The 20030-nt window shown below is 35.6% G+C and overlaps 2 protein-coding genes across 2 annotated transcripts; both read right to left on the reverse strand.

Annotated features, from left to right (window-relative positions):
• Positions 1 to 711: 711 nt before the first annotated feature.
• On the reverse strand, positions 712 to 8054 carry rbm28 (RNA binding motif protein 28). Its single transcript, XM_079248723.1, has 20 exons — positions 7749 to 8054; positions 7041 to 7187; positions 6842 to 6945; positions 6694 to 6769; positions 6495 to 6587; positions 6332 to 6403; positions 5799 to 5886; positions 5507 to 5709; positions 5348 to 5414; positions 5098 to 5207; positions 4935 to 5008; positions 4692 to 4827; positions 4458 to 4522; positions 4168 to 4326; positions 3838 to 3987; positions 3621 to 3695; positions 3399 to 3513; positions 1935 to 2073; positions 1372 to 1486; positions 712 to 1123 (listed from the first exon to the last, which is right to left on the reverse strand). The coding sequence occupies exons 1-20, from the start codon at positions 7864 to 7866 to the stop codon at positions 983 to 985; spliced, it is 2247 nt and encodes a 748-aa protein (XP_079104849.1). The 5' UTR covers positions 7867 to 8054; the 3' UTR covers positions 712 to 982.
• Positions 8055 to 11192: 3138 nt separating this feature from the next.
• LOC306765516 (transmembrane protein 53) lies at positions 11193 to 16162 on the reverse strand. Its single transcript, XM_079252997.1, has 4 exons — positions 16098 to 16162; positions 14653 to 14957; positions 11918 to 12164; positions 11193 to 11823 (listed from the first exon to the last, which is right to left on the reverse strand). Exons 2-4 carry the CDS (start codon positions 14890 to 14892, stop codon positions 11462 to 11464), a joined length of 849 nt encoding a protein of 282 aa, XP_079109123.1. The 5' UTR covers positions 14893 to 14957; positions 16098 to 16162; the 3' UTR covers positions 11193 to 11461.
• Positions 16163 to 20030: the final 3868 nt, after the last annotated feature.

The following is a 20030-nucleotide window of genomic DNA, read 5'->3' on the forward strand; positions in this document are numbered from 1 at the left end:
AAATTGAACCAGCTTGCAACTTGCTGACAAAATTATTAGAACCAATATTTGTAAGTCTTTGGCGCATTTATTGGATGGTTTGCAACTTCAGAATTTCCACTTGTTTAAATTATGGATTAGTTGTCTGAATTTTGTACCATATCAGGTTTGCTGCATCATATATGTTTTCACCAAGATGCTTATTCAGAACCTTTTGCATGCTTTGCACACAAGGGAATCTAAGAGGACAAGTACATAAATACATAAATTTATATACATAAATTTTATGTATATTCAGTCACAAAATTTATTCTGCTGTATAAGCCTTACTGTTTTGCTGGGAAATTTTTGAAAAGTGGACTGAAATATACCACAGATGCAGTTTTTGTGCAATATCAGCTGTTCAGTTCAGTTTCTATTTTTGTACCATTCATACTATTTCTTTTACTCCTGGATGAAACTATTTATAAATATTAAAGAATGAATTTTTCCCTATTTGACAGTGTTGTGTTTTGAGTTTGAAGATGTGCTGAGGAAAACAGAATAGAAAAGGTGATGCTGATACTTTTTACATTGTAAGAGCTTCATTTGTCTGGCTGCACTTGTGTCTTCCAGGTCAAGAACGGAGTGTTTTTATGAATATTAAAACTTTACGTTTCACTCATGTTTAAATCTAGAATGAATAAAATGAGCTTCATAAGGTAATAAATTTATCTGTGAATTTAGGGCAAATATGGTTTATTACAGCATTGTAGAGATTAATGGTAAAACAACTTTCAAATTTTTAAACACAAAAAGAGGTTTTGTACATATTCTCATAGTAACCATAGTAACTAGTTTAAAAAGATATAAACAGGCTTAGAAAAACAGGAATAGATTAATTTTCAGATTTGCAAAATTTTTGTCAAATAAACAGGGTCACTTCATTCAGTACAGTTTTGTCTTCCAGACACACACCCACACACACATATACACACACACACACACACCCACACACATAAAATTAACTTTCAAACCACTTGCTTCTTTTTATTGTTGGATTCTTGTTACTGTTGTCTATCAGTTTCTTCTTATACTGCTCCACCAGGCTCTCAAAACGGTCCCCATCCCTGTTCTTGTACGGCTGCCTCTTTGCAGTTTTTACCTTAAAAAAAAAAAAGACACTTTCTTGTATAAAATGTTTTTCACATTAGATTTATCAGACAGTTCTTAACTGTTTTTTTTTCAATTATCTGAAAGTTTACAGATATTGGAGCTTTTTAAGTGTCATAATGGTTTATGAGGGAAATCCTACATCCTATTCTCATTAAAGCCACTAAATCTCACAGTTTCAGCTGTTTTCAGAGATCAGTGCTCTGTCCAGAGCTTAAAGAAATCATGACATTTATATACCTGATTTCTGGGTTGCACAGGTTTCTCAATCTTCCGCCTCTGATGCTCGTTCCATTTGGTTCCAGGCTTTGCTTTCTTGGGAGGGAGGCCCTGTTGCTTCCCTTTGTCACGCATTCTACAAAGAACAGAAGTACATGATCTGTAGCTCCATTATGATGTTGTTGTTTGTTTTTTTTTATTTATTTATTTGTTTTGTCTGTTTTAACCCTCCTGACACAGTCATCAGTAACTTGAGTTCAGAACAGGGTTTGCAAAGTGACTTACTTAAACCTCACTGATCAAGCTCAGATACTTGTGGTGATTCTCAGACTAGAGTTTGGAGTGGATGAGTGTGTGTGTTAATCTAAGTATCATAGTGTATAAAAGTGAGTCCAAGAGGTGGCAAGCTAATTATTCCAGCTGTTTGGCTTGAAACTGTTCAGAAACAATAAAAAAAACATTGAAAAGATTTTCAAACTAATAACTCCATAGTTGCATTACATAAAACTTCAAAATGACAGAATTAACTTCATGAGGATTTATGAGTGGATATGAAGTTATGAAGAGTGCATTGTAAATAATACCTAATCTTAGGTCCCCGACGAGAGGGCATAGGTAGAACTTTCTTCCGTTTTTTTCCATTCTGCAGCTCTACATACTCAATTTCAGAGTTGGTCTGGAAACCCGAGTATTGTCCATCTTGTTTCTGCCTTTCAGGAATACCTGATGAAGAAGTGAAGTCAGGTCAAGTAAGAACAAGATGAAGAGTGATAGAAGAAAACCACTCAAAATAAAAAATCTTGTACATCTTTTGTAAAAGGATGGATAAGAAGATAAATTCACCCATTAACAGCAGATAATGTTCTACACAGGTCTGTTTTCAATCAGATTTAATCTAGAAAGCATTTTTTTAATGCAAGAAGTACCTTACCTAATAAAAGTAAAACTTCTATTAAAGCACTGTTTCAATTTTCTATAACAATGTAAAAGAAAAAAAAGTGAATAATCAATAGTGTTAAATAAAGTCCAGCAAACAGATGTCACAATGCAGAATGGAGAAAAAAAAAAACTGTCAATGCCTCAGAACAGGACAGTACTGCAATATAAAAAAGTCAAAATCTAAATGACTGATTATTAATCAACATCTTTCAAAGCATCAACTGTAAAATTTAACAAACTGACGAACTTTGTGTTGTATTTAAGGTATGTGTAGTTATGGCAATAACTGGTAATATTAGTCAAAAAACGTTGTGTGCTTATAATTATAAAAAATTCTTGATGAAAACCTTTCTGTGATCAGAAGATTTGGCACTGAAACAGAGGTTTTTATTCCAGCAGGACAAGAACCCTGAAGTTTATTAAATCCTGCATGAAAAAAAACCCAACAAAACATTGCAACATTTTTTTAAATACAGTACTTGACCTCAACAGAATATGAAATGATACTTTGTTTATTAGTGACATTTAGAATTTATTGTCATTTATTATTTATATTAATTCATTCTCTAAAATATTTATAAAATAATAAATAGTCATATTTATATTATGTAAATAGTGGTATCATTTTCTTTTCCTATTTATCGTAAAGAAAAACTTGCATATTTACATTACGTTCAAGCATTTAAGAAATTAATTTATTCTCCAGTGAGTGGAAACATATTGGATGACTCACTAACATCCACTGAAGTGGTTTATTTACAAAAATACCATCCTCATTCATGAATATGCAATAAAAAAAAAAAGGCTTGTAAATAAGTGTCCACTATATAGCCACTATGCATAAAAGGATGAAATCCGTTGTAACTGCCTAGTCAGAGTTCACACTTCAACCCAGATTGGGATTATGTTGCATGACTTTAAAAGTGTTGTATACGTTGTTATGCACAAGAAAAGGGGATATAAAGCGGAGGGGGACACTGTCACTGAAATGAGGATAAGCCAATAAAAAGACCAAGATTGGGATGCAACTCAAAAAGATGAAAGCAAAGGCAGAAAAAGAGAAACATCGACTTGATAATTTTTCTAAAACAATCACTACTTTTTTCTACCTTGCTCCCTCTGTGTGTCTGCTGTGTTCCCACCCTTCCTTGGTCCTTTTCCATCTGCAGATAGTTGGGACTGAGGTTTTGCGCTTCTTTTTAAAGCCTGATTTTGCAACATTTCCTGCAAACAGAAACAAAGCCTTACTTTCCATTGCAGAAATAAAAGAAGTTGTTGTGTTTCTCTAGTTATTTGAGAAAGAATTTTAGAACATTTAAAACTGCAAACACCTTGTTCTGTTGTTGTCGCTTTTCTTTGATTTTGAGTTTCCTTGAATCCTCCAGGGAAAACTCAACAATGGGCCTCTGCAGAATGACACAAAAGATTAAATTTACACTTGATGAAAACATTCTTATTTGTAAACATAGAAAAAGAAAACAAAATCAATACAAACAAGTGGCGGCAAAGACACTAAACATGATCTGGAAACAAATTGTAAAAATGTACCTTATGTGAGCCAAAGATGTCAGGGTTGTTGTTAAGGTAACGGAGAGTGCTAAGAGCATGCTCATGGTCCTGAAACTGAACAAAGCCAAAACCAAGTGACTGTCCCATCATCTGGCCCTTCACTGGCTTTTTATCATACATGACCCGGCACTAAAAAGAGAAGCAGGAAGCAGAAACAGATGTGTGAAAAAAACAAATGAGAACAACATCCCTGACAGGTCACTAAGACACAGTTTATCTAATCACACAGCTTCCAATTCCTCCATATAACCTACTCATACAAAACAACTGCTGAATAATAAATTGTCAACCACTAATGTAGAAGCTCACCTCTGTTATCCGAGCTCCCTTGACTCCCTTTAGAGCTTGAAAGCAAAGTGCTTTAAGTTTCTTATTGTCCACTGACTTTGGCAGGTTATGGACACACAGGCGAGTCTTTGACACAAACACATTAATGTCCCGAAGCTTGGCTCGCTTTACGTCTTCAAACTAGAAAAACAAGGCAACATCAGTAATGAGTCAAAGCGGGAGTTATAAAACAAGTCTAGAATGGGAGATGAAGCATCATGCAGGACTGACACACATACTCTTAAAAAAGTGTATTTGAAAAGTGTACTCACTCGAGCTCTTTTGGTCATGTCTGCTTCAGATACTCCCTCTGCAGCCTTGCTTCCAGAGCGGATCACTGAGCGTTCAGAAGAGAAACAAAAAAAAGAAAGATTTTGGAGCTCTTTAATCCTAAAAAGTCCTTTTTAAAGAAGTGGAACTGACTGGTAATAGGAATTTTGTCTCCTAATTTAAACTTTGATCTATTTATCATTTAAAAATAAGCAGCTCAAAGCACACAGACTCACATCCCTCTCTGGCCAGGTACAAGTTTCTTATCCCCGTCTCTACTTTTGTCTTATTGGCCTTCATCTTAACAGCATCTTCTCTGCTCACAGCTTCAACAATAAACAGCTTTCTACCATCCACACGGATGCCGCCATTCTGCAAGAGAACATCCACGCAACATATCACTGAACAGAAGCAGCTGATGAAACAGTGGTAGACACAAGACAAACTTTATACTCCATGCATGTCTCATGGTATATTACCTGTGTTTCATCTTGTGCAGCAAGCATGCATTTGTCCGCTGCCTCCTTTGTCTTAAACTGAGCAAACGCACAGCCTGATAAAATATTAAATTAAAAAAGACAAAGCTTCATCAACCAGTGTTCTGTAACAGAGGAGCATCTGACTCAAGCGCTGCTGACTGACCTTTTGAATGTTCTGTGTCTGGGTGGAGAACAATCTTTATATAGTTAAGCTCTCCGTACTGAAGGAGAACTTCCTCGAGACCCTCCTCGTCTGTGTCAAAGGACAGGTTCCTAGATTACAGATGAACAAATGATAACTTAATAAACAAATAGGACTGCTTGAAGAGTTTGTCTCATGTGAAATGGACATGGAAGAAGAAAAGATTGGAAAGATAAAGAAGAAAGCAGATTTACGGGTAAAACAGACAAACCTGATGAAAACTGTTCGGCCTTCTTTTACATCTGAAGGCAGAAGTTTCTTTGAAGTTTTCTTTTGCTCTGGAAATAAAAACCATTTTAAAAGATACAGTATGGATTTTTTTTTTCATTAAAGAATAAACTGTACTGAGAAGAAATATTAGGATTCGTACTGGACTGGTCTTCTTCATCCTCCTCATCCTGACTGTCATCTTGATCGTCATTTGAATCAAAAGTATCACTCTCCCCCTCATCCTCCTCCTCCACTTCCGACTCCTCCTCCTCATCATCATCTCTTTCTTCTTCATCCTCTTCACTGTTATCATCACTTGACTGAGACTCCTCCATCTGCTGCACCGCTGCTTCTGAAACAACTCTTGACACAGTAAAAAAACAGCGACGTTACTCAGTCTGTAACGCTGGCTGTCATACAAATTAGAGATATTTGTAAAGAATGCTTCACACTTTTTCTTCTCAGGCACAGCTTCTTTCTTTTCCTCATCCTCATCTTCAGTCTCACTTTCTACGTCTGCTTCTTTTGTACTTTTGATGCCTAAGAAGAAAATAAAATATATTAAGACAAACTTACACTTCCAACAGCAAAGTTTGTATACACAAACATATGAGTAAATATCCAGATGCAAAGGAAACATTGGAAGAAGACAAGAAAAAGGTTGGAAAGTGAAAATTCACACTTCATTCCAACTGTGTGATGGACCAAGCAAATTAATGCAAACAAAGTTTGTTTCTTAAGAATCAATGCCAATTAGCTGCTCTTTTCCATCCCAGTGCTCATGTGTGAAAACAAGGAAGCAGATTGTAGCATTAAAAAGAACCACATACAGCTTACAGGCTGCTGTCTGTATTCAACAACTGCACTGGTTTGGGAACATGGATGGAAAATCCACATATTGGTTCTTAGTGTTAACCAGTTAGTGCTTCTATGAACAAATGCAAAGTACAGTGTGAATTACAGGTGGACTTTAGTAAAAATTTACCAGAACTTGAAGGCTGCTGTGAGGTGGTATACTTGTCTTTTGGCACAGCCCAGTCAACTGCTACTTGACGACCTTTTAATCAGAAAAAAAAAACATGTAAAATAAAAAAGTATTAAATTTAACCTGCGAGTGCCTCTCACATACATCTGTTGTGTTGACCGACCTTTAATCTCCTTCAGATTCATGGCTTTAAGCGCCTTTCCAGCCCCCGACATGGTTTTAAACAGGACAAATGCAAAGCCACGCATCTTCCCATCTACAAAAGCAGGAGAATTTTTAACATAATAAAACTGTTCTTCTTCAGGATTAGGTAAGAATATACATGTTTGTCTGTGTGTGCTTTATGTTTTTTTTTTTTTTACCAGGTTTTAGAGGAATTTTGGCCTCAATGACTGTGCCAAACTTTTCAAATGCTTGTTTTAGATCATCCTCTGTGCACTGTAACAAAAGGCAATATCATCAAATATCTGTGTCACAGCTTGCATGTTACCATCATGCATTACACGTTACCTTAAAACTAAGATTTCTTATAATAAGTCTGGATTTCAGAAGGTTTTTCTTCAGGCCTTTATTTTCCTGCTCATTTTTATGTGGGACTGCTGTTGTCTCTTTATCTGTCAAAAGAAAAGATGTAAATGTTATTATATGTACAGAAACCAAGGCCAGATTCCTCTTCCTCACTCGTTATTACACGTGTATTCATACAAACCTGACTTGTGTTTATCATTACGTTTCTTCTTCGCCAAAGTCAAAGACAGCTTCTTTCCATCGTAGTCTTTTATTTCTTTCAAGGCTCGCTGTACATCTTCTTCCATGGAATATGTGACAAATCCAAAACCCCTGCATTTCTCTGTACCTAGTTTAGGAATTTAAAAAAAAATTACTGAGATGTTTTCTGAACCATCAGGCTCTGTATGATACATGCACACACACACATATAAATATATATATATGAGTGTGTGTGTGTGTGTGTGTGTATGTATATGTATATATATATATATATATATATATATATATATATATATATATAGTATAGTATATATTAAGGCTGTGACGATAGGCTTTTGTCCCGATTCAATTCCGATTTTTTTGGCTGACGATACGATTTGAATTGCGATTCTCAAAATTCTTCAATATTTCTGATTTTTGTAGATAAAAAAAAAAAACAAAAAAACTTTATATATTTATATATATATTTATATATATATATATATATATATATATTTATATATATATATATATATATATATATATATATGTGTGCGTGTGTGTGCGTGTATATATATAAATGTACAGAGAGAGAGAGAGAGAGAGAGAGAGAGAGAGAGAGAGAGAGAGATTCTACTGACTACAAGCCTAATATGTTAACGTTTGTTTCCAAACAATAGTAATAATAAAAAAAATGTGACAACAGTACCTTTTTCTCTGACCACGAAGCATTGTTTAACCGGGCCGATCTCTGAGAATATTTCTTCAAGGCGCTGGTTTGTAGCGGAGTCTGGTAACGAACCAACGAATATGGTCTGAGCAGGCATGGCTCTTCCAACAGCTAACCGCTAATGCTAACCGCGAAAAAAAACTCACAAACTAGTTTGTTAACAAGTCGGGGCAGAACGTTACTGTCAAATTATATGGCACCACACGATTTAGCGACAAGCAAAAACACTATGGACATTATTTATTTTTTACTTGAAAACCACCAACTACCAACTAAGTCGCATGTTTACATGTGAGGGCAGCCATCTTGAATACTAAGCGGAAGCTGAACAGACTCGTTCAGAAAAAGAAAGAGCCGCTTCGCCACCATAGTTCATATACGCCACCTACCGTCCCGGAGGTTACACGCACAGCGCTCCAAATAGCACTGGTTAAATGTTGCGCGACAACTCCTTTACCCCTTTCTTTGGTTGTTTTTCGTCATATGCAGAAATAATTACTAATAACAGCTGATGTATGTCATGTGAATTGCATCCACAAATAATTGATTTTGCAAATAGATACAGAAGCAATAAAACTATAATACTGTGAAAAGGTGAATCAAATTTTCCAAAAAATAATTCATTAATGAATTTTCTAATATTTAAAGTACTTTACACTATCCCATTGTACATTCTTACCAACATCATGTTTGTGCGTGAGTGATGTCATTGTAAGCGCTAAAATGATGCTCTAATTATATCTGCCACTAGATGGCGCCCACGTACAAGTCAAGCTTGTTAGTCTGGTGCATACATGGGAAAAGGTAGCTTTACACATAAATCTCTTTGGATTTACACTTACACACACTTAAATGTTTACATGGCAGCTTTTTAGCATGCCCATTACATTCATTAAAGTTTGTCATTACTGCTGATGATCAAATATAAACCTCTTCCTTCCAATAAATAGATCTGGAGATGTACAGCCGAAGACAATGACTGCAGTTTTTTTTTTTTGTTACTGTGAAATTATTTATATATACATAAATACATATATTTATTATGACTGCTTTTTAATTGCACAGTTTTCAATCAGTTTTAATCTGTCTTTTAATAATAACAAACAAAAATCATTAAACTATTATAATGAATCAGTTCATTCATCCATCCCAGTGCAAAAATTCAAATCTCTTAATTGTGCAATCATGTGTTTCAGTGTGTATTTTCTGGTTTTGAACAGACAGTCTCATGTGTGAGCAACGCTTCCTTATTTAATAGAAAAAAAACAAAGGCATAGAAGCACAAATACAGATTTAAACTGTCGTGACCCCTACTGCAGTGTATAAACTTTATTTTATTTTATACATTTATGAAATCACTGAGTTTACAGATTACAGATCATATAATTGTTTCACATATCAGAAATGTTCAAGTACGACACAAAGATTTACTGTAAAACATCAAAGGCACAACTTTAACATTTTCAATAGTTTTTCATTTGTTAAACAAGTGAGGTTTTATTAGTTTTGGTATTATATGACAGTACTCCTTAAGTTTACACATGCACTACTGAGTTTAATATCACTAAAATTACAATTAATAAATTATACGTTTGTTTCTCTTAAATGTATTATTACATATATATTATTTGTTATTTATTCGTTGGAATAATATGCTGTCTGTTTACTGGTATAGTTAAACACACAGGGACCTGACGGTTGTAAAATTCAAGTGCAAACTTGTGAAAATTTGCTTTGGTAAATGCCTGTGTGACAGGTTTAATTAAAAACTGTCACTGAAAGATATTTCAACTTCCCACATGTGAAGGCACAGAGTTAAAACATCAGATTAACAGCAGTGTGACATGATCATCCCAATGTTTTGTAGCATACAGCACTGTGAACAAATACCATGAAATGGAAACAACTAATCTAACCCCTGGTAAACCATCAGGAATAAAAAAAATCAATGGTACCTGGAAATATGAGAAGTTTTCTGTGGGGAAAAAAAATCTGTCAAGATGTCGTCAAAAAAAAAAAAAAAAAAAAAAAAAAAAAAAAGACGATTTCCAGTAATCTTCTCCAGTTTTCAGCATCACAACATCAAAGTGGTGTGAAATGTAAATATACTGAATTAAAGAGGAAGAAACTTAAAGAAAAACTTCCAAGTTTACATCCTGAGATGGTTAAAAACATTGTTGCGGAACTGCAGATCTACAAACCCTTTGTTACTAGCGACATTCATTGCATTTTTTCTTATTTTCCTTCTGTGTTTCGACCTGCTTACAACAAAAGTAACTTCATGTTTGTTGTTGATAAACTTACGGTTCACTTCACAATGCAGCCTCAGTGTTATAAAATTGTGAGGAAAAAAAAAACAACTGGGTACAATGATCATCAATTCTAAAGCTTATAGGTAAAGTGTGTACAAAATGAGTACCAGATGGCCTCAGATAAATACACACATAGTTGTTTGTCCATTCAGAGACACCATATTCAGGTCCAGTATTAATATGTAAATTCAAAACAGATAAATGTAAATAAATATATATTTAAGTGGTAAGAAGAGCCTAATATTCATTCACCTTTTCTTTAGGTCAGTACAACAAAGCAGCTACAAACAAGTAGACATAAATGCCTAATTGTACAAGAATAAAAAAGTATTTTTGTAGGGTGATTACATACCAATAGAAACACAGATTTCAAGGATATTTAACATTTTTCTGTCATTGATCTTTGAATTTGTTACATGCTGCATCTTTATTGATAACTTATTAAAGATGCTTTGAATTAAAAACTCATAAATGCAAGTTGCCTAATAAAAGGAGAACTTTGAACAAACTGCAATTATTAAAAAGCTGAAAGAATAGAAATTCTCACATATTAAGTGATCATCTCTGTTTCGGCTGATGTGGGAAGATGTTCATGTAAAACGTAATGAAATTTGTCAAGACAATCCATTATAATATTTTATCTTAAGTGTACTTTCAAAAAAGAGTAGGCTAAAAACTGATGGAATTTTGTAAATATAAGACCAAATGAAAGACAAAAATCCCAAGAATGCATAAAATGAACACATTCACAGCTTAAACCTTCTGTGTGCATCTCTTATCTTTGTATACCAGTGCAGTCATTGTAACGCACAATCTTCGAGCCTCACTGTCACCATTTATAACAAATAATTCCAGCCACACTCCCCAGTGATTTGTTTCGTTTTATTGGTACCACATTAATCATCTGAATGCTGATCCGGATGGTAAATGTGTCTGTGTAAACATAAAAACTATAAAAATTCTGACTTTTTAACAGTTTTATGTCAAATTCTATTAAACAAATAGTAAGATTAAACAGTCCCTCCTGCTTATGAGGGTTCCTCGCTGAATGAAATGGCCTGAAAGTAACTGAGCAGTAGCTGTGACAACTGCTGCTCGAATGTGAGAAATTCTATTGAGTAGATCTTTATCACCTCCTTTTAAAATCTCATTTAGAATAAGAAACATGAAGTAGCATGTAGTTCAACAAGATATGTTTTCATCACGAGGTATCTAAATCTATATTTTTGTAAAATATTTATAGAATAACAGTAGCTTAAGTGGGTGAAATCCCATAATTTTTTTCACATTTTCTCACAATTACTGAATTTCAGAATAATACGAAGGAGGGAAAAACACACAAAACAACGTGGAACCAATTTGGGGATAAGATTGTCGAGTTTACATCTTTGCCTTCAGTGGGGTGATATGGAGTGAGTGGAGGAACGTGTCTAAGGTGGTCAGATACTCCTGTGGGTACCTCCTTAAATGGCATGCATGTGCTGAATCCTCCCACTTCTTTGCCGTGACGTTCATCCCCCGCTTCTGCCAGTAAACCATCAATTCCTCTACAGTTCGTGGGTCGCTCAACACATCGTTCTCACAAAAGAAGAGCAGCACAGGAGTCGTGACTGGAGTATTCCAAAAGACATCGATGCCTGTCTTGAAGTAGTCCACTGTTTGCCGTTTAAATATGCTGAAGTATAGCAGGCTTGCTTGTTTTACTAATGTTTCCCAACGAGGAAATATAGTTTTACCCAAACCTAAAAGGAGAAAAACACTTTATCTGCAACAGATGACTTCTGTTTTTCCCCACACATATAGAGTTAGGTAAAAAAAATGTGAGTAGTGACTTACCTATGGCCATTTGCTCCAGTGAGCCCACAACCAAGCTGTCATAAACTTGACCTTTGATCCTGTTTGTGACTGCCTGATATGTCTGTTTATCCTGGGACATATGTACCAGCAGCTGAGCAAATGTATATCCGCCAATAGAGAAGGCATGAACAAGCAGGGGACGGGACATAAAGCGCTCACTTTGGAGCAAGTCCAGCAGCCTCTTTCCACGATCCAGACCCCAGCGAGGCCACAGGAAGTCTTTCACCTAATTGGAGAGAAAAGCAGCATAAGCTAATCAGACCACTATACGTTTTCAATGTAGGAATGTGTTAGCTTTAGCTACAAACTACTACAAATTATAAATGGTCAAGAAGGTTTTTGTAACTTCTATGTTCACTAAGGCTGTGACGATATGCTTTTGTCCTGATTTGATTCGATTCAGATTTTTTGGGGGTGCCGATTCGATTTAAATTGCATTTCTCATAATTCTTTAATACTGCTGATTTTTGCAGATTAAAAACAAAAATAATGTATAAAACTTCTTTTTTGCTCATCATTTTATTTCTTTCAATGAGGAAAAAAGAACCCAGTAGTCAGACCATCATGCTGCTATAACGTCCAAGAAGACAAGTGAAAAGATCAATAAAAACAATAAAAATGACTAATTTTATAATGCATTATTTTTGTTTATTTGAAAAAAAAAAAGATTTTTTAACAAAAAAAAAAAAAAATCGATTTTAAAATTGTGACGCAAGAAATCCTGATTTTTCGATTTTTCAATTTTTCCACCCCTAATGTTTGTCGTTTTCCAAAAATATGAACCAGACATTACTCATTATTTAAGTAATCATTCCACCCGATACTTTTATACTTCAGCAATTTTTTAAACTTGTTCTTGAGTATTGTTTTTTTTTTTGTTTTTTTTTTTTAAAGTAAGGCAAGGGAAGTTTATTTGTATAGCGCATTTCATGTACAAGACAATTCAAAGTGTAAAAACATTACAGCATTACAGAGATGGCAGAGAGCATTATAACAAGCAAACAAACAAGAAAAGTTAACAAAAGTGATCAAATAAAAAGAGAGGGAATGAAAATGCTTTGAATAAAAATGACAGTGTGAGGAATTAACAGTTGCTTTGATAAAAGTCAGCAAATAAAAAAGCTTTTAATCTTGATTTAAAGCAGCAGAGAGTTTCAGCAGACCTGCAGTTTTCTGGGTGTTTGTTCCACAAGTGAGAAACGTAATAACTGAACGCTGCCTCTCCATGTTTGGTTTTTACTCTGGGAACAAAAAGTAGACCTGTTCCTGATGACTTAAGAGATCTAACTGGTTCATAACAAACCAGAAGATCCTGAATGTATTTTGGTCCAAAACCATTTATTTATAAACTAACAGCAGGATTTTTAAGTCAATTCTTCAGACAGGGAAAGCTCTGAGGACTCGAGTTATATGATCCACTTTCTTGGTTTCAGTGAGGACTCAAGCAGCAGCGTTCTGGACAAACTGCAGCTGTCTTATGTTTTAGGGAGACCTGTAACGACAGCGTTGCAGTAGTCTAGTCTACTAAAGATACTGAAAATGCATGGACAAGTTTTTCTAACTTGACTAATGAGACGTGAGTCCCTTAATCCTCGATATGTTCTTTTAGTGATAAAAGGCGACCTCACAACTGTCTTAACGTGGCGGCTGAAGTTCAGGTCTGGGTCCATCACTACACCAAGATTTCTAGCTTTCTCATTAGTTTTAACGTAGCTGCCTGAAGCTGATTGTTGACTTTTAATCTTTCTTCTTTGGCTCCAAAGACTATCATTTCACTTTTGTCTTCATTTAGCTAAAGGGAGTTCTGGCACCTTTCAGGTTTTAATTTGATCGATGCATTTGATCAGAGTTTGGATTGGACTATTCTCTCCTGGTGAAATGGTTATGTAGATTTGTGTGTAGATGTTAAACAGCAGTAGCCCCAAGATGGAGCCTTGGAAACTCCAGAGGTTATTTTAGTTCACTAGATTTATAGTAACGTATCGACACAAAGTAGTCCCTGTCCTTTAAAGAAGACTCAAACCACTTAATTGTAGTCATCGAGTCCTACCCAGTTTATTAGACAGTTTAGTGAGACGTTATAGTCAGCTGTGTCACTGAGATCTTGTAGTACAAGGACTGAAATTTTGCTGCTATCTGTGCTTAAGCAGATGTCTTTTAAGGCCTTAACTAGAGTTGTCTCAGTGCTGTGGTGTGGCAGAATATACATAGGCAGTCCAGGATATATGTATGTTCTTCTGATTACTGCGTTTAATGCTCCAAAAGAGCTTCTGCTACTAAGTAACCTTAGCACCACTGGTTGTGTATACTGCACTTATTATGTGTAGAAGGGTTGCAGCAGGTCAGGCAAAATTAGGTCATGCCGAATGTTGGCTGTGAGGGACTTACAAATACAATGCTCTTACTTAACTCACACAGGTTAACATGCAACTCTTTATCTTGTTTACATGTGAATGGGGAGTTTAGATGACCATCATAGTCTATTGTCCAGAATCCAACTCCGCATGCATACATAACACACTCCCCTATAATGTTATATTCCAGGAACAATATGAAAATCAGAATGATTTATGAGACACAAAAGAATAATATTAAGCTATAAATGATCTACAGGATATACATTTATATAACTTGTAGAAAGTCCTGTTTGTATGTGTGGTTTATTAATTAAATCTACAATAAAAATGAACCATTCTTCTTTCTATTGGTCTCACCTCGCTCTCCACTACAAGCACATCAAAGCCAGTACGGAAGTAGATTTCGCAATATTTGGCCACAGCTTGGGGTTGTGAACCCAACCACGGCAGCATCAGCATGAGGGGTTTATGATCCTCAGAGATCTGGCTCTGGCTTCGGCTTCCTGCAGACTGAGACGTTAACTCATTCATGTAAAAGGTGACATTCTTACAGAGGCGGTGGGCACGGATGCCTTTGCTAAGAGCTGTCTTCATCATATTGCAACTCCTGCTGGCGGGTCTTCCAGCAAATCAGACTGGTGGATTGAAGATGAAAACACTACCTGCAAGAAAAAGAAAGAAAAAAACCACCATAATTAAATCTGAGCATGGCTGTGCTTGACTATTATCCTTTTATTAAAACATTATCTCGAGATAATAAGAAGATTAAGGGTTGGTCAAAAGTAGGTAGTTACTTTCTTACACTTGATTTCATTAATTAAAATAGACCCCATGGCAGCTGGGGAGGGGCTACAGTCATGGTCTGTTATGTTATTCTGTGAATGAGTGATTTGTACAATTTAACAGTCAGACACTAACAATGTCAGTCTTTGTCAGGCTTGATGAAAATAAAATTAGATGCATTGGTTAGTGATGGATGATCCTAAATATGATGCAAGCTTGTGTCTTTTGCAGGCTACACTGCACTGGGGCAATTCAGTAAAGAACAGCTCTGTACTGGGATTGCTCTTTGGACCCATTAGCTGGGGTGTTAGGAGAGAAGAAGATAATGGCAAAGCACTAGAACAGTCTTGCATGTTCTTCCCGTGCATGCGTGGGTTCCCTCTCATAGTGCAAAGACATGCAGCTTTGGCTGATTCGAGTCTGACTGGATGTTTGTCTGCTATGTTACTTCTGTGAAGGACTAGAAATGGACTCACAAGAGTTTGATATAGAAAAACCATCCTGTTAAAACGAGTGTTAAAAACACACAAACACACGCACAAAAGAAATACACGAACGAGTACAACTGGCTTCCGTAAAAATCCACCTTAAAGCAAAGTGAATACTGTAGTCTATGGTAGAAACTGAACTACGTGACATTTTACTGACGTCTGGCGCAAACGTCAGTAAAATGCATTTTTAGTTAGATTTCCTCAGGAGGTGCTCAAAGAAAAGTTAAGTATGACTAAGATATTAGTTACATGTTTTTCAGAACCAATCAGAAAGCTTCTTTTAGAGATAACTTTAGGTTAAACTTGTCGCTCATTTGGATAGACTCAAAAAACGCGTTACTTAACGTGAAATGATCAGTTTAAAAGGACTGGAAGAGTGACTGACCTCTTCTCACTTTGGTCGAAGATGCTTAGATAATAAATACGGTTTTAACTGATCACATCGTTACCAACAGGACGAGGTAAAGATACATTTGACACGCATATGGCAGCAAACATTATTGAATTAGTCAAACTTTTGTCGTTTACTTCTCTTTGTTCCGCTGTTAAGGTTTTCGTGTTGGCTTCTTCTTCTTCTTCTTCGTCTCCCACTTGTTCTTCTTCTAGTGTTTATGATCACTGTGTGGTTCTCTTTACTGCAGGAAAACAAGGAATTGGTGAATTACTGCCATCTACTGCTATGTATATATAAGTAAATATATATAAATATGTATGTATGTATATATATATATATATATATATATATATATATATATATATATATATATATATATATATATATATATATATATATATATATATATATAAAACTCCACTCTCACCCCTCCCATCTCCCCAGGGCAGGGCGGGTGGCAACTTTCTAATATTATTGCTTGTTTCATCACTTCTAGGTTGTCTAATCATTGTCCATTTTTTATGTTCATTTTCAAGCCTAGAAATCTATAATTCTGTTCTACTCCAATCAAGTATTTTTTTTTTTTAAAGTAATGCACATCACTAGCAAATAATAGAAAAGCAAAAAGTTAAGAATATACGAGAGAGAGAGAGGGAGAGAGAGAAGTTGAAAGTGAGCCTTGCATGGCACCCTGCGACTACCATGCTTTATCTTCTCTGTCTTTAATGTCATCATGTAATAACACATGTGTAGCTGTTTAGATTTGACAACATCGCGACATAAGCTGGGAACAGAGTAAGGAAGACATGAAGTTTCCTTTTTTTAGCAAATGTTGTGTAACAATATTTGTGTTGTGAGTTAACATAGCTGTAACATGATCTGTTATAAAATCAGATTGGTCGCTAATACCAGCGTGGGAATGAGAATGATTGCTGTTGCTCCTGTTAATGAGTCCTCTGACTGTATAAAGATGTAAATGGTTAATATGAGTTTTCTCCCTGCAGTTATAATATCCATGAACTACAATTCTACTTTTATGATTATATCAAGTTGCTCAATGGTTTAATTTTTTTCCACTCCCACATCAACCACAGTCAACAACAAGTTATTTCTCAAAATGCAGCATTTTTTTGCATCAGTTTATTCACTACGGTGGCATTTTCCTCATTGTAAGAGCTCGAATAAGAGTTTGATACTGCCGATTGCCAATCCATTAGGGTCATAATACACCCCTGAGTTATTCTTGCTTGGATTGAAGTATATGAACATTTTATATAATTTTATATTATTCTACATGTCTATTCTCCATTTTTCTTGTGACAAGCACCTCATCATATGGACTTTCTAACCAAAAAGATAACGGCATAACAAAATGAATAAATAAATCAATAAAACCGGACAATGCATTATTTGTTTGAAGATGTTTGGTTGGACTGAGTGTAGCCTAAAACTTTATCTTATGCCTTTGAACTTCATCTCTTGCAGGGACATGTCTTTGTCCTCTTCTTTGCTTTTGCAGCTTTGTTTCTGTGTCTTGTCCTGACTGTCCTCTTTCCCAGCTGGGACCCAATCCCTGCTGACTTTGACTTGTTGGAGGATGATTTGTCTAAACAGTAACCTGTTGCTCAATGTATTCAAATAGCAAGTGTGAGGCGGTAATAATTTGGCCATGTCCCTCACTGAGCTCATATGTTTGCCCTGTCATTGTTCCTCTGCAGTCCTTTTAGTTACGGCTGGGTTGACGCTTTCCTGATGCTTTCAGACACCGGGTTAATCGGACCCCTGGGGTGGAAGTTCCTATCTGTACTTTATGAATGGTTCAATGATTTATAATGGCCTTTACAGTCTCGCAGGCTGTAGCTATGTGAAGGTAAATTATATTGTATGAGTAACACATATGTTTTCTAATCTGAGAATTTTATAGACAGGTAAGGTGAAATTTGAAAGCTGGTTTAGTATGTCCATCCCAAATCCAAAGTTTTTAAGTCAAATATGTATTTTTAATGGATTGATTGTCCTGAAGTTTGATCTTTACACATTAATTTTTTCTCTGAATACAAGTATAATGAATGTGAATTTTGCAGATTATCCTTACAGCAGTCACCACCAGTAAAGAGAAGCTTTTCAGATTCTTTCATCAGACAGGCATAAAAAGTGCACAATGTCTGTCTGTGCTTCAAAGTCACTGTTTCCAGATGCTTCCAAAGGTATGTGGATCAGAGTCTATTTTAGAAGTATCCATGGAATTGAATTAGGTCACAAGGTTACTGGATTTCCCCCACTGGGTAAAAACAGCTCACGTGAACAAGTCTGATAGTATTACACATGTTAAGATGACACTCTAAAAGTCTTGCAATAGACTTTTATAATTTGCATTGAGTCATCTGAACAAGAAAAACAAACAAGCGAAAAAACGAGAAAAAAAAAACAAAAAATTTTTTTAAAGACTTAAAATTCTTTATGCCTTAATAGGAAATCAACTTATGTCCAAGAGGCAGGAACTCAGGCTTTGTGTTCAACTAGCCAAATCTAAAAATAGTTTTGTCTTTACTTAGCATTTGCTGCAAAAATGTTTTATTGGTTGTTTGTTTCTCTGTGCTCATTTCATGATTTGAATGGCAGGGTTTTTTTGTTTATTTATTTTTTCAATCAAAGGAAAATTAAAATTATTTCAATTCAATTCAGCTTTATTTGTATCGCGCTACTTCACAACAATGTTGTCACAGGGCACTTTACATACACAAATCAACATACACATAATTTCAAGCCAATTCATAAATATCCTATAATAGAAAGCAACTGATTGCATCGAGTCATGACCTTGATCCAATCCCCCATCCTGAGCATGCACAAGGCGACAGTGGAAGGGAAAAAAACTCAGGGGGGGCAGTCATCTGCCTCGACTGGGGGGGATGGAAATTTGTCAAAATTAAGCAAAAATGCACAAAAAGTGGATATGCCAGCTGTTCATCTACACTAAATTCATTCATGCAGTAATTTTTCGATGAGTGATACAAACTGAATTTTCCCGTTATTCTTTTATTTTATTTTCATTCAAATTTTTTAAACTTAAGGTTTACCACAAAATTACACCCATGCCAAAAAAATAAATAAATAAAAGCAACCATATGTGTAATTTTCCAGACTGGAAAACTAATTACATTTTATAAATTTACAAACTCACGTAACCCATATTTCAGTGGGCTCTCATGATGAAGAGGTTAAGTTTTTAATCTATGCGAAACTGCAACTGCAACTGCAACTTTATTTATATAGCACTTTTAACACAACCACAGTCGACCGAAGTGCTGTACAGAATAAAAGTGGTTACTGTGCTAATTTTTTAAATATATTTACCAAACATGGGTCAAAAAGCATACAATTTGCTGGAAAGAGTTAGAAATTTGTCAAATCAAAACTTATTGTTGAAAGAATTTTGTGCACTTAGCTTCTATCATCCATAATGAATAAATGCTCCTCAAACAAATAATGCAATGTTTTCTGCTTTACAGTCTGAGCTGTTTGTGTAATGGTTAACCAACAGCTGCAAATTACATTCACCAGGATAAATTGATCCATGGCACAGGTTAGTTAAGCCTGCTGGTTGGATGAAGAGCTTGCTCAGGCATTATGATATATTTATGCATTTTCTTCTCTTCTCTTCTCTTCTCTTCTCTTCTCTTCTCTTCTCTTCTCTTCTCTTCTCTTCTCTTCTCTTCTCTTCTCTTCTCTTCTCTTCTCTTCTCTTCTCTTCTCTTCTCTTCTCTTCTCTTCTCTTCTCTTCTCTTCTCTGTATCCGTAAAAGAAACATTACTCAAAATGAAGGTGCCGTAAACAGCCTCCTGTCAGATTCAGATATTGCTGCATGTGCGATGGTGGGGGGTTGTCCAGTGGAGGTGGGGTCTGTCCCATGTGTCGACTGCTTGATGAAGAGAAGAGGGGCACAGCACAGTGAGCATTAAAGGACACAGAGTGCTGTGCAGATCGAGACTGCAGACATGCAGCAACACAGAGCGGCGTATGTGTTCAAAGAGGTTGCAGCAGAATGCTCTTCTGATGAGGTAAGA

Source organism: Telmatherina bonti (genome assembly GCF_933228915.1).
Source record: "Telmatherina bonti genome assembly, chromosome: 2".
NCBI classification, from domain to species: Eukaryota; Metazoa; Chordata; class Actinopteri; order Atheriniformes; family Telmatherinidae; genus Telmatherina; species Telmatherina bonti.